Raw genomic sequence first — 15,031 nt, forward strand, 5'->3', positions numbered from 1 at the left:
CATCTCACCTTATTATTCATAGGTCTGAACTGTTGGAGCTTAGTTTCCTTTCATGCATGAAAAGCTTTTGAGGAATCTCATTATTTTGCTGAATATGTAAATATAAAGAGACAGAGTTAAACTAGAAGCAAAGATCAGTGCCTGGTATTAGAGATATATTACTTAAAGATGTAAGTAGAGATTGAAGCTCAAATTGGATCAGACCTTTAATGTTTTCTGTTTTTTAAAAAGAGTTTCCAGGAGTCAGCCTGAAAACATTAGCAATCGAAGAATTAAGAACAGAAGAAACCTGTCGCTGGGTCAGGGCAGTGTCCATCCAGCCCAGTACCTGTCTCTGGTAGTGTCAGGGGAGATGCTCGTTAGGGAGATCATGTAAGCCTGGCCACATCTGGCAGCCCGCCCTCCAGCATCCACAACTTGTTGTATTAGGGAAGTTACAGAGAAAACCTCTGCTTAGTGCTTTCATTGTCTTTATGGACCTGTTCGTAACTCATCCAGCCCCTTTTGAGCCTGCTGGTACTGTCTCCACTCTCCTGTGGCAACAAGTTTTAGAATAAAGCAGTACTTATTTCTGTTTCAAGCTGATTTCCTCCTAGTTCCATTGAATGCCCCCAGGCTTCCCTATTTTGGAAATGGGTGACTTTAAAATTAGGAGGAAACCATTTTCCCACCCACCTGGTCTGTGATTTTGTATAGCTCAAACATATTATTCCTCAGCCACCTTTTTCCCAAACTGAAGAATCCCATCTTCTTCAGGCACTTGTAAAGCAACTAATCATCCTTTTGACCATTTTTCTAAAGAGAACTCCCTAATAGGAGGTATCTATTCCTCAGCACACTGGCCTACTTTCAAATTACAGTGATCCTAGTCCACCAGAAACCAAAATCATAAAGGTCACTAGAAGGGGAAAACCAGCATTTAAGTTTGGGACATTTGAGCACATTCAGAAGTTAGCGTGATCCCTGCAAGAGAGAAAAGACCTTCCAAACTGCTGAGTCAGCTCAGGCAAGCCCTCGTCACTCCCTGGACATTAGGTCCACTTAAAAATGTTCCTTGTGGCTAATGGTGCATTAATAAGGTATCGGCTGTATAGGACTGTCGGGTGCTGTGCCAGAAACAGAGACCTTTATAAATTGAACATGTACAAAGGTTCTGGCATCTGCTTCCCAATGACCCATTTACAAGCTACTGATCCAGCTGAAGATGTGGAGATGAAATGTAAATTCACGCAACCTTTTCAATCAAGGACTATACACTTCCAATAATCTGCTGCAGTGACAAAGAAAACACCACCAGGCTGTAATACATGGCTGGAATTAAAGTTCCTTTCAGTATAGTCTTAATTAAAGAGTGGCTCTGACTACAAGTTTTATCGAATAGTCAATGAGCTTCCAGCTGAGGAAGGACCTTTCTTGGTGTGATGAAACAGCTGTGTGTGTATTTAGAGCATGATGAGAAAAAAAAAAAAAAAAACAAACAACCAAAACCCAACAAAACATGTAGCAACACAGGTAAAACTCAGGCCAAGGGCTGTACTTGGTAATACCATCAGTACAGATTGGGATGAGAGGGAACGAGGAACGAAAAGGCATTAATCACCCCCAAAACCTCAATCACAAAGCAAGCTATGGCCAAAGCCATCACTATCATAGATCAGAGCTGCTTCAGGGATGCTGCACTACAGACTCGCTTGTAGCAGCTCCTCAGTACTTTGGTGCCCGAGGACTGCGGACCTGGAGGTGCTCCAGGGAGCATGCCCCAGAAATGGGACTCATTACCCGGGTAAGAGCCATTGGGTGACTTCTCAACACTTGGACAGTCTTCAGTGTCAGCCTGTGCTAGTGGTCACTAAACTGGTATGCTGCCCACCTCGTGCCACCAAAGCCCATTCAGAATGTTGCCCGCTGCTCTACCATTCTCAGAGATCATTTCTGACTCTCTTTGATCAAACACAAACTATTTTACACCCATCCATCTGGCACTTCTCATAAATATATTCTGCAGCTAAAAGATACTCGATGTTTACAAGTTTATTTTGTCATCCTTCTATCTAACCACGTTATAGCATAATGACCTGTCACAAAGGTCAAGCAATTTAACAGTATTTGCATGGGCTGCTCTTTGCCAGACAGTCTCAATGCCAAAAACAGACTTGGACACATTTGATTTACTAGTACAGATATAGCCCACATGTCCTCTGAAGGACAAGAGACAGAGACCACAAACAGCTGGGATGTAGACTCAGAATCCTGACAGATCCTTGCTCTTCTGAGCAGTGGGCCATTTGTCCTTTCACCCAGCCTCACTTGGTCACACACGGAATTTGGAGGCTGCTATATTTGTTATCTACCTGCAGAGCTGGAGATGAGAGTTCAATTATCCTTAAATTCTTATCAGGATCTTTCACTCCTGCCAGCGCTGTCATGGAAATGTAATGCATGTCCTGCCTCAAGGTTTTGGTTCATTTGTAATAAAAATCATCTGGCCTCTCTCTGAAGAAAAATGTAATCCATCCCCACTGGGAGACAGTTGAAAATATGGTTTATCTGGATGCCAACTGGATCCTCATCAGAAAGAAGCTTTTGTGCAGTATTCACATGCAGAACTGTACAGAAAAGGGTGGGTGTGTGTGTGTCTGAAAACAGGAAGATTTTCTGTGGTGTTGAATTGTTTGGCTGGTTGCACTGATTCCAGATGGTGCTCCAGGCACTCAGCATCTCTGAAAACGGGCCAATTTTCATTCTCCCAGTTCTTATAGCAGTAAGAGAAAAACTGTTCTCTTGAGAAAAGAAAACAGGGAAAAAGTAGTAATGATATTTCTACTTCTCCTGTTGGCAAATTATAACCAAAATTAGCTAACATGCTGCAACAATTCCAGCTCTCCAGCTGGAGAGGGTGAGGAGCAACGAGCTTCTCTGGATGTCTCACATAGCATAAAGCACTGCTCCCTGAAACAACCTTACCTCAAACTCAGTTCAGATCACCTGGGGCCCCTAAGTTTTCATTTCAGATTTTTTTTTTTTCCTCCAGTTCCTCATACCGGTGAAGAGAGATAAATCTGTTTTAAGTAGGGTTGTTTTTGCCAATGTTTTCTAAGGGTTTTTCATCTTTACCCAACAACATTTCTGAGCTTTGGGGCTGTTCCTTCTGTAGGTTCATTTTTGCCCAGTGACCTGGCAACAGATTCTGAACAGTATATTACATCACGTCCTGCTTTGCAGTCAAATCCATATTCCTACACAAGAGCACCTCTATATCCCATCACTTAATCATTCAGTCTTTAAGACTCCTTTTCTTCAGATACGATATAGTTCAGCTGGCATCACGCCTCTGGTTAGATCACCACAGAGAAACAGAGAAATAGCACAGTAAATTACATGCATGAGCACAAGCTACAAACCTCCATCCTTACTGTCCCCTGTTGACTAAACCAGTTCTGAAAAGGAACAGGCACGAGGAGTGGCTTTGATGGAAGCCCTGTGTAAAACTTGTGTCGTTTTGGTTTGTTTTGAGCCAAAAATTCTGGACTTTGAGCTTTATTTTTGCTTATGTTTACTTGCTCAAATCCCTCTCTCCACAAATTTCTGAAGTATATCTGAAAAAAGTCTGCATTAAAAAAGCTTATGAATTAATTACCAGTATGAATCGACGAGTACTTGCATCACAAAACCTACACCTTTTACTACAGCAAAGCTACTCGTTTTTTGCTGTTTTGCCTCTGACTTATTAAAATTAATAACTTCTTAACTAGGAGTTTCCTTCATTAGTGAGAATTTAACTTTTCATTTTAAATAAGCGATTCAGAAGCAAAGCAGGACTACGCAATTTCTTCATGCCAATGTTTGTGGCAATTCTACAGGTGTTGACCAGGTATTCTGGTAAGGATTCATCCACAACACTTTTCCTCAAGTGTCAAAACATTGATACAACCTCAATCTGATCCAGGCGTATGTAGTTTTTCAAGATGAAAGGGCAAAAGATGTGTCTTTGGAAGTATCATGCAAGTTAGAGAATACTGGACATCACCACCACAAGGCAGATATTAATGTAAAATGGAGTGGCTGTTCTACCTTGAAATTCACCTCCTGTTTTTGTAAAAATAAAAAAATAATTAAAAAATATTCAGAGTAGGAGTGGAAAAAAATATATTTTTCTTTCTTCCTCCCTGTCAACTTTGCTGCAGTGAAAAATTTCCACATACCTTTGCTTATAGTTCTCCTGGCTAACAGCCACAGCTTAATTTATAAAATAACTGACAGGACCAACAGGCATGTTTGCCTATTTCTACAGGATCTAGACAGTAGAGGGTTTAAATAGCAGATATTCCATTAAAATGAGTTCATATCATACCTATTTAGACCTTACAAGCCTTGGCTTAAAAGCCAAATGCATTTGTTTCTCCAAGACTCACCGTCTTCACATCGTAGAACCGAGTAACCAGAAAAGCAGCTTCAGACTCCTTATCAAAATTCATATTGAATGAAGGATGGTCCTGCTGCAGATGGACACGTCTTTTCAAGCCCATCTAAACTTTGCATATTGCTTTGCATTCTCCTGGCATCATCTATTAAAGGGTTTCAGTACCCAAGGGATCGATGTCCCCAGCAGCCCCCTGGGTGGAAGCGCATCCCGCAAGGAGGACAGGTTGAACCATGTTTTGAAATCACTGCAGCTCTTGCACCAGAAAATGCGAATCGAGAACCAAAGAAATGTCCCCGTGGTGTGCACAGGAGACATAGATCTCCTTTCCCCAGGGCTGAGCTGGGCGATTGGCTCGCACGTTGCTCAGAGCCTGGCCAGGTGAGGACAGTACAGGGGAGCAAAACCCCTGACCTGGGGTCTGAGGGAGCACTGGATGTCCTTTTTCTTTTCTTGCTCCTCTGTGGATGGTAAAGCAGCCAATACAAAGACAACATTACAAGCTCAGTCCTGGCTTACCTGCCCTTGTTTAGCTAATATATGTTGCTTAAGTCCTAGCACTTCTAACTGCTGTGCCCCGCAGGCAGCAATTCATAAGGCCCATCACTGATTCTACCCTACCCTGCTATCTCTGAACTACAATTTCCAGTCTCTTTCTCTGAAAAAGGTTCCCAGATGTTCTCAGGCTCTCGCTTTAACAAAGTTTAATGAAGGATTATCCACGCACGTTGAACCTGCTGAGACTGAAGGTGCTTTTCTCTCCAGAACCCAACTGTCCAACGGTTAGCTCAATAGCTCTAGTGACTTGCTCCCAAGAACAACCTCTTTTTTTTTTTTTTTTTTGTTAACAAGTGATACCACATGCTCCTCAAGTGAGTGAGAAATGCTTATTTGATTTAGGACACTCTCAAATTACAAGCAGCCCACAGTTCTTTTAAGTGTATGTTGCATCTTTTTCTCAATGAAGATTAATGTTGTTCTTGCCGCAGGGTTATGAAAGAAGGAAACATTTGTGCAACAGTAATTTTTAACACTTTCCCCAGATTGATTTATGTGTTTATTCGTTTTCAACTTTTTGGGCACTCAGAAATGAGGTCTTTAGTCTTCAGAGGGAATATTGACATCCAGTAATTTATGATTAGCTAGAAGGGAGTGTGTTGAGGGAAGATTATTTGTCTTTTGACCGTAACTCAATGGGCTAGATTGAATAAATGAGTTTGCATAAACTAAGCTGAGCATAAAGATTTGAAGTCAATATGTAAAGCCAGAAAAAAAAAAAAATAAAATCAAAAAGCCAAACAGTAGGTTAAAACCAAAGATTAAACCTGCCTGTGTGCTACAGGTACATAGGAGAAATCACGCTCATAGAAAGTCAGAGTTACTGAAATAAAGTATTGATTTTCTGCTGAAAGAATGGTAACTATAAAAGGACAAATAATTTTTAAATTAAGATAGGGGTCATATTATTGCTCTGTGGATATAGAAAGAAGCTCATCTGTCTACATCTATCTACAGCATTTGACTCAGTGCTCAGAAGCAGTGAGTTTTAATCGAAACTAGATTGTTAAGAATATTGGAGTATGATTAAGTATCTGGACTCTTCTTTTATAGATTTGAACTTCAAATTGAAGGCAAGTTCATCTGACACACACAAGATACATTCCTGAAGTAGCACTTTACCTTCCTTCCTGGATATTCCCCTCTACACGCTGCCCGGAGTGACATCCCGTCCTGCTGAGTCACCTCACCTGGGATTTGGTGTCATCTCTGGCTTGTTCGTCTCTCTAGCCTCACATCCTATATCTTAAGACTCGTTTCTGTGCCGACATCTCAGAGTAACCATCTCTACAGGCATCCTGAGAACAACCAGGCAGGGTGTTACCACCTCACATCTTTAATATCCACAACCTCTTCTCCACTACGCCAAATAGTACTGCAGAGATAAACTCCCGCTCCATCCTTCAGAGCTTCCCTCAGACCCTGTGAGCTGCCTCCTCTTTCAAGTGCCACAACAGCCTCTCCCCAGTTTTTCTCACCACCCGTCTCCATTACCAAAATACTGATCTACCTTCCCTTTGGCCCTTGTGCCAGCATTTGTCACTTAAGGAGCACCCAAATCCCTGCCACGTGTCCCCATCAAAAACAGAAGAGCCCTGCAGAAGCTGTCTGCATAGTGACCACACTGTCCTGCTGGTGCTCACAGCACTGGGTCCCCAGCCGTTGCCTGTCTCACCATGTGTTCCCTGAGCCAAATACTGTCTTTTCTTCCCACCTAGACAGTAAGTTCCTTAGAACAGTTGCTGTCATTTTGGTCCATGCTCACAGAGACTTTAACACGGTAGATACAGTCCATGGGAAAGTCCTGATGCCCCTATGCCAGTCAGTAAAAGTAAGGTTTTGAGCAATCTTCGAGCTGATGAGTGGTGCTGTTGAGAAGGAGTTCTGGACTCTAGGCCATAAGAAATTTCAGAGAGTTAACAAAATCAAGTGAGGAAATTGATTTGTCATCCAGCGAGTTTCAAGGGTGTGGTTGAAATTATTTTGTGAGTGTAAAAAATAATATCCCAAATCAGACTGAAAAAATGCAGATAATTAATAGTTTTTAATAGTTTTCCTGGTATATCAGTTCAGATCAATCAAATAATTTTGTTTAAGCAGCTGAAACATTTCACTTCAATTCTGGCCATCTTTGTAAAAAAAAAAAAAAAAGATTTAAAAAATCCAAAAACCAATGAAAGAGGCAGACTCCTAGGCAGTATCAATTCAGACTGGTTGATCTTTCACTATGGATTAAAAATGGGGGGTTTGCTTGTTTAAGGAGAAATAGGGATGCGATGACTTTGAGCTCAAACATCGCTCTTTGTATCATAAATCTTCTTCTAGGGAATGTTTGACAAATAAATCCATCTTGCATATGACTGTATCCAATTGCCTCGGGCTGTCACTGGAGCGATTCCCAACTGCTTAACAAATCTGTAACACCCACATCCTGCATGATGAGCAATTGTGAATTTTTACCTTTTTTTCCAGAACACACCAGTGAGAACTGCTTCCAGGTCTGGGTGGATGTGAACCTGAGTGGAGCCTGAACACCGTTAAAGCCACACTGATTAACAAAACTTTAAAAACATGACTACAGTCAGGATTTTAACTCCACAATGCTGCTATGCCGGGATGTGACAGGCTTCCTACCCAGGTCTGGAAGGTAGGGATCTGCTTGCATATATGAAATCGCATACTTTCCCTTCCCTCCCCTCCCTGCACATCTGTTGTTTTGGGAAAAGAGTACAGAAGAAAAAAAAGATAAAATGTTTTGCAGTATATCCTATGGGTTGAGATGAGTAGAAACATGATTAACCAGCATAGGAACTGGTATGGCTTAGACCAGCTCTCTGTAATATATGTGGTACAATATTACCTTATATTTAAAGTGACAGTGCCAAGATTGTCAGGTCTGGAAAAAGAACATGTCTTTTAAAGTATCTTGCACAGGCAAGAATGATTGCAAAATTCAGTCCCACTGATGAGCATAAGCATTATGTAGAGTCTGTAACAGAGCTGATATACTAAAGAGAATGCCAACATATCTCTGCCTGCTTGTGACATAAGGTCATAAAAAATGAATATATCCTCTCTGCTATGGCCGTCCCTCATGAAAAGAGCATTGGGAAACACAAAACAAACAGCAGAGCAAAGACCAAATGCTCAGGATGGATTTTTCATTGAGGTACCAAAGTCTTTTATCCCCAAGCCACGGTCCCCAGCACATGACCGCCAGGCTGCAGGGTCTCCTGACTGCAAGAATGGTCAGACAAGAACAAGCTGGGGGGACCAGGGCATCAAAACTGGATGATGCTGACCCCTCCGAAGAGACAGAGCTGCTGCCTGGTCCTGGCCTTCTGCAATCCACACGGAGCCAAGTGCACAGCGTCACTTTTGGTACTGAATTACACTGCCCACCACAAGCCAGCACAGCTCCCTCTCAGGATGGTGAGTCTGCCTGCAGCATCCATCTATTCTCAGGGGAGTTAGAGGGGGAGAGACTGTACTGAAACACCTGAGGGTTCACAGAAGAGCATACACTCAGATCTGCTAAACTGCCTAATAGCTTGAACCAGCGGTGACCTTTTATCTGTTGGCTTTGGTTAAACCAGATTATGTTTTCAACAAATCTGAAGAAATTTTTTTAATACAATTCTACATCTTGGTGCTGACAAGCTGGAAAAAAAGTAATTCTCTACAGTTCAGCTATTCAGAGAAAAATAATCATTCAAGTATGAAACTTTGTAATTGTTTCTGCTAATTTTTTTTTTTTTTCCCCACACACACACACAGATATCCTGTCTACATCAGCTGTGCTGGTAAATAACAGCAAAGCACCCAGCCGGTCTGTAGCCAGAGCAAAAGTGTTTCAATAACACTGATGGATTTCACAACCCAGACTGGGATCTGTAAAACCATCCTGCTAAAACACACAGCACATGCCCCCAGGGCAGGTAGAGCCTCCTCCAGCATGGACCAACTCTGCTTCAACCTGTCAGACACTTCTACGTGCCCCTCTGAGGCTGCCTGCACTGCTGGGCACCAAGGAAATGAAAGGAGAGGTTGAGGCACCAGCCGAGGAAATGGAAAATAAGCAGAACAAGTTGTTCAGCCATTCCAGAGATGGAAGACCACAAGTGGCTGGCAGACGGCGGGGAGCAGCACGTAGGTGCTGTACCGTCCCTCACTGATGTATGTGAGCACATCACTGCCATGCAGCAGCGCCAGGAGACACGAGGCAGAGGGGATATTCACATGGGAACAAGCTTGCTCCCTCCCCGTGCACTGATGTGTCCGCAGGCAGATCTCTATCTGCAGTGGTGCTAAAGGGTTTTTAGGAAATAATAGTCAAACAGCATGCCCGCGGTAAAACGAGGGAGATGGACTTTCTCATGGGGAACCAGTGAAATAACTCCTTTCACATTTGGGGACCATCTCTCACAGGTCCTCAGATGCCTGATCTAGAACAGTGGTACATTCCAACAATAATAAACTAATCTGGAGACACCTGCCTCAGACACAACCCTACTGCAACCCCTAGATCTGTTCAGTGCCAATAACTGTCTCTACACTGCCACGCTGGCTGAAATGCAACTGCAGTACCCAACAGCGCAGAACACCAAGCGTCTCCTGACACCTACTCCACCACGCGACTTGGATGGGCACGAGCATTATGCTCTCGTGGCTCTGACAAGCTGGACCTGCAGAGGAGGTTTCTCCCTCTGACAACGCTGGTGCGTGGGCAGATTCAGGTGAGCAGTCAAGCTGTGAGCAAAGAAAGCACTTGGGAAAGCCAGGCCCTTCTGGCCAGCCCCAAGAAATATGTTCTTTATCAGTAATGACTTAGTGCAAGATAACATTTCTATGCTACGACTGCCATCAAGTTTATGGGGAGAGCAGAAGGAGAGAAGGCATGTGATTTATACAACCTCAAGAATACAGCTTTTTGGAAAAAAATATTTATATTCCCACTAAAAATGGTGACTTTCTGGCAAAAGAGATTAACCTAAAGCTGAAACTGTTAGATTCAAGCTGTCACTGTAATTTCCTGTGTGAACTACAGCTCAGATGGATGCTCTCTGGATAGAGCTTTCTGCCTGGCATATCCCTTCCATAACATGCTTTTCCCTTCCAGCAGGGGAGGGAGCTGCCTGACCGCTCAGATGTTTTGTCCAGCCCCAGTCCTGGGGGCAGAGGCAAGCAGAAGGATGAGGCACTTGAACCACAACTCCCATGAGACTGTGATGCCATTCTAAGGAGAAAAATCTCCAAAGAATGGATCACTACTTGAAACCTCAGATTATTTTCCGAGCAAATGACTCATCTTTTAGAAGAAAGCACGTTTTACTGAAAATGCATTTTTTTCATCAAAGATCAGTGCTGATAGAAATTACCAGGTAGTTCTGATATTCTGCAGGAGGTAACTTAGTGTGAAATAATACCACACGCTACAATAGCCAGAATGTCAGGAGGGAAAAATCAAATCCATCCTTGTTAGACCTTCACAAGAGTATTTCAGGAAGGACTGAGCTACTTTAGTAGTTTTGATAACATTTTTTTTCTTGTGCTCCACAAAAAACGAAGTATCCACACTTAATACTCAGCCTTGCTGACCAAGTCTTGACTCTTTTCCACCGAATTAAGTCATAAACTGTAATGCAAGATCTCTTGGCTGGTGAATTGGAGTGGTATAGCGTATCCTGGGAATAACAGACCTCTGATCAGGCCAGGTGAGCATTACTAGTATGATCCCACTTTTCAGTGATTTATTCAGGAGCCCAAACTTGCTGGTCCATCCTAAGGAGGTGACTGGTAAATACATGCGATATCTGCTGGGTTTCATTCACTTTGCGTCATCAGCTTCTCTTTCATCTCCCTGCTGCAGGACTGGCTGTCACAGTAATTTCTGTACTTTGAGGAAATAAAAAAAATCTGCTGTCCTTGTGCTTAAAATAGACTAGAGGACCCAGATGATTTATACTTGCCATGTAGGATATGGGAGGTGGTGAAATCTGAAAGCAACTTGAAAAGGAGTAAATTACGAGACAGAGAAGGAACTGTGAACTTTAAAAATAAAAGGTCCTCTGTTCACCCTGAGAAAAATTTGCAGGGCACAAGAGTTCAGGAGTCCCTGGGACACCCACTCACTGCTGGCACAGCATGAGGCTGCAAGAACAAGATGGTCCAGCCAGATGTGAACTGCTTCTGAAAGAGCCCTGCCAGCACCATCGGCTCACTGGAAATGTAACCAGGCAAACTTGGCTGTGTAGATAAAAGCTATATCTAACTACATTAATGCAGTGAGGAAATCCTAGAAACACCAACCGGACTGTCTGATATCCAGATTTCACCCAATTCTCCCTATGGCCCAGTATCTTCTCTTTCCCATCTCTCTTCTCCACATGAAGCAGGTATCAGTTCTCAGATTATTGCATTTGATGTGGAAGACTTTTTTTGGTAGTGGGTTTTTTTGTTTGTTTGTTTGTTTTAAAGAGGCATTCCATATTCCTGCTCTTTTACAGCAGTAACCCTCAACACTTCTACCTCCCACCTTGGCCAAAGGTGGAATCAGGAAAGGATTCCCCCATCCCTGGGCAGTGACTCAGTTCCATGAGTCAGGTCAGTTCCTCTCCTTCAGCTTTATCATACAAAGCAATTTGTGTTAGCAGCTAATGAACTATCCAGAGGAAAACTTGCAGAGACAGAAGGGCATCAATCTCTGCTGAGGCCATTTTGATTATGGATTCATATGAGGAGGACCTTCAGCTATGCAGACATCTGCATCGAATAAGATAATCCTTGTACTAATCACATAATCACCTGTACCTCTTTGGGTGATAAAACATCCACTTAAAAATTATATTGCTCCTAAAAATATTCTATTGCCTGGAGAGCCTATAAGTACCAGAGATTAAATATTATGGAAAAGAAGCACGCATAATTTTCACTTTGCTTTGTGCCAGTGAGAGACAGGGAATGTTTGGACAGAGAGGAAAATTGGGATAGAAACAGTCTGCTCTGCCATTTGTCTGCTCTTTCACACTAGCAGAGGAGGGGAAATATTTTTACAATTGGGAAATGCTGAGACAAGAACAGTGTCTGTACCTCTTAAGAAATGATATTTCAAGTGGATAGAGTTCATTCACCACTGCTTCTCTTTTCTTTGTTAACATCTCTTTTTATTGTCTAATATTTTATGCAGGAAGCATTCATGGGCTAGATTAAGGTGGAGATGAGGTTTTTTCTATTCACAGCTCTCAGTTACCTGAGCTATGACATTTCCAGTAGGTTTATTTCCCTACAAGAATATTTCACAGAGATTTTCCAGTTCTACCCCCGAGTTTCCTCATACTAAGGCGCAGCAATCCCTTGTGTCTGACACCGTGTTTGTTTTGCAGGTGGTTGATGATGTTAGGAGTAAATATAAACCCCGATGAAGAGCGGCATGAGCAATGGAGGGACCGACCCCAGAGCCTGTGTACGTTGATGTGGACAAGGGACTGACATTAGCGTGTTTCGTCTTTCTCTGCCTTTTCTTGATCGTGATGATTATTCGCTGTGCAAAAGTCATCATGGACCCTTACAGTGCCATCCCTACGTCTACATGGGAGGAGCAACATCTAGATGACTGAAAGGACTTCACTAGACAGAGCCATAAAATGCTGTGACCCAGGAGGCCTTTTCCCACCGGGAAAGCTAACACACAAACAGCCATTTTCAGATATGCAGGGCAACGGCACTATCTCTAAGAGCACATAGCATAAATTATTCTTGCTCAACAGATCAGGATTATCAGCAAGCCATTCCAGCAGCACAGTTTAATACTATGCAGCAACCCTTATTTTAAGGAAAACACTTATCACTGCAACTCAAGTAGCACAAGACTCTCCAGACTTTTCCTAATATAACTCTTGGTCTAGCACAGTTTGTCCTCCCCTCAATATCTCCCACAAACCCAGGGTAACCATCAGAATTTGGAAAAGTGGCAAGAACATTTTGTCTTTCCTGGAAATAGATCGCTTCAAATATTTTCCTCAGTCCCTATATTTGTGTTTTGAAAAAAGCCCAGATTTTATAATTTTGTATCCCAGAGCACCACTAAGTAGAAGCGCTAAAGCACCCCTGGTTGAGTTATATGAGCAGATTTATTCTCGACTTGCTTGGTTCTGCACGCACAATCCCTCTCCCACTGCAGCCACATTTCCAGTGGTCAGGATGCAGAAGCACCCAGACTACAGTCCTCAAGGAGGTCATGCACTGCTGTTGACCCTGTAGCACCACCTCGCTCTATCCTACTCATGGAAATTTAGTATTTACCTTCTGAAGAGCGGGGGATTGAGGGATTCCCATGTCCTCTATTCCCCAGATTCTAAGGTTTCCTCACAGATGCCTTTTTTTATTGACTATATGTTTGATTTATGGGATTGTAAGGAGTTGCTGAAGCAATATAGAGTAGGTACTGCAACCACAACAAGCATCATGAGCAGACAAGACTTGAAAGCACAAATCTGCAAGAAGGGCGTTGCAGTATTTCTCCTTTTCCTTACCATCCTACCTAGGTTCTTGCTGTAAAATGATGCACAACAGGTGAGAAAGGTTGAACCAAAAGTTGCAGTAAGAAATTAGGTCATGTACTATTCTCAGCTCTGACAGATTTGTTTAAGGATCACACAAGTCACTTCTTTACGTGCCTCAGTCTACTCATCAGTGAAATAGGTGCAACAATATTAACTTGTGTCATATTTTGTCTGCCTCATAATACCAGAAAGCACTTGGAGAGCCTTAGATAGGGACACTTAAATAAGGTATTGATTTACAACTCCTCCTTGTGAAACTAATAGGGAAGATCTGAATCTTAGTATAGAGCAAGAGAAGTTCTCTCCAGGCAGAGGACTTGTCCAGACCTCCATTTACTTTCTCATTAAGACTGCAATATTTTGAGTCATGCCAAATGGCACCTGGCTTTGTTACATATTTCAGTGATTTCTGAGGACAGTCTGGATGTAAGGTGCTCAGCACTGTGAGTACAGAGATCCCAAAAATCGCAGGTATGAGGCATGTGAAGGTTTTTGCACGGATCTTCTGCACTGCACAATTTTGCTAATCACTGTGGTACAAGATCCCATTCAGGAGGAAGGAGATTTGAGGATTGGCTTTAATCCTGCTATCCTCTAACAAGAAACCTCCACTGCTTCAATTACCCACTACAGATTGCTCATCAGGCTGTTATTTAGCCTCTGTTTCTGGTAGCCAGTTAATCACCAGTAAGGGAGAACTTTTTCAGATGTGAATGTTAATGTTCACCATACTTTGAGCAAACAGACTGATCTCTCTTATTCGTGAGTGTGTCTATGCGTACCATAGGAATGGATGCCCTAGCTCAAAGATTACATCTGTTCCCTGGGCTAAAGTTTAGAGCCCATTTTTTGTCATTAAGTCTTGTATCCCACCTTGATACTAGTGGACCTACTTACAGAATAAGCAAAATAACAAAATATATCTATTTCCAGGCTAGAGACACTTTCTGTTTGCAGGTGGCCTGGCTGAGTTCACAGCTGATGCAGAGCAAGGATGGAGCTTGTCATCACACCTCCCAGTGCCAATCCTCCACTCAGTGTTTATCTGCATGCAGAACAATTTGGCTTTGTTATGTGTCACCGATAAGACCCTGTTCAGCTAAGGACTTACACACGTGCTTAAGTTTAAGCCTCTGAGCAGGCTGCCTGACTACACAGAGACCAGGGTCAGTCCTGTGCTGTGTCCTTGGCAGGGCAGGGACAGCAACACACAGTCCTTGCAAGAGCAAAGGCCGTGTAAGTACAAAGGGTTACAAATGCTGGAGAAGCAAATTAACAAGTTTGCTGTGGAACAATGTTTGCCACTTCTTTTTTCCTCTGTCCAGCTGTACAAACCATTTTATGGATTATCCTGAAAATCCTAACAGAAAGACCCGGTAGGTCTATGGGTAGCACTCTTTTCTAATAAAAATGCGTATGTCTTCCTGGCATAGCCTTTCAGGTCCATCATTCTGCTGACAAAAAAGGTCTCCATAAACATCTACACATTCAT

At 42.7% G+C, this 15,031-nt stretch overlaps 1 protein-coding gene across 1 annotated transcript; it reads left to right on the plus strand.

Annotated features, from left to right (window-relative positions):
- Positions 1 to 7,592: 7,592 nt before the first annotated feature.
- Positions 7,593 to 12,594, plus strand: CTXND1 (cortexin domain containing 1). Its single transcript, XM_074917710.1, has 2 exons — positions 7,593 to 7,616; positions 12,361 to 12,594. Exon 2 carries the CDS (start codon positions 12,415 to 12,417, stop codon positions 12,592 to 12,594), a length of 180 nt encoding a protein of 59 aa, XP_074773811.1. The 5' UTR covers positions 7,593 to 7,616; positions 12,361 to 12,414.
- The last annotated feature ends 2,437 nt before the right edge of the window (positions 12,595 to 15,031 follow it).

This window comes from Athene noctua, chromosome 13 (assembly GCF_965140245.1).
Source record: "Athene noctua chromosome 13, bAthNoc1.hap1.1, whole genome shotgun sequence".
Classification (NCBI taxonomy): Eukaryota; Metazoa; Chordata; class Aves; order Strigiformes; family Strigidae; genus Athene; species Athene noctua.

Excerpts from the sequence above, each read along its gene's own strand:
- CTXND1 (XM_074917710.1), top strand. The coding sequence starts at position 12,415 with ATGGAGGGACCGACCCCAGAGCCTGTGTACGTTGATGTGGACAAGGGA.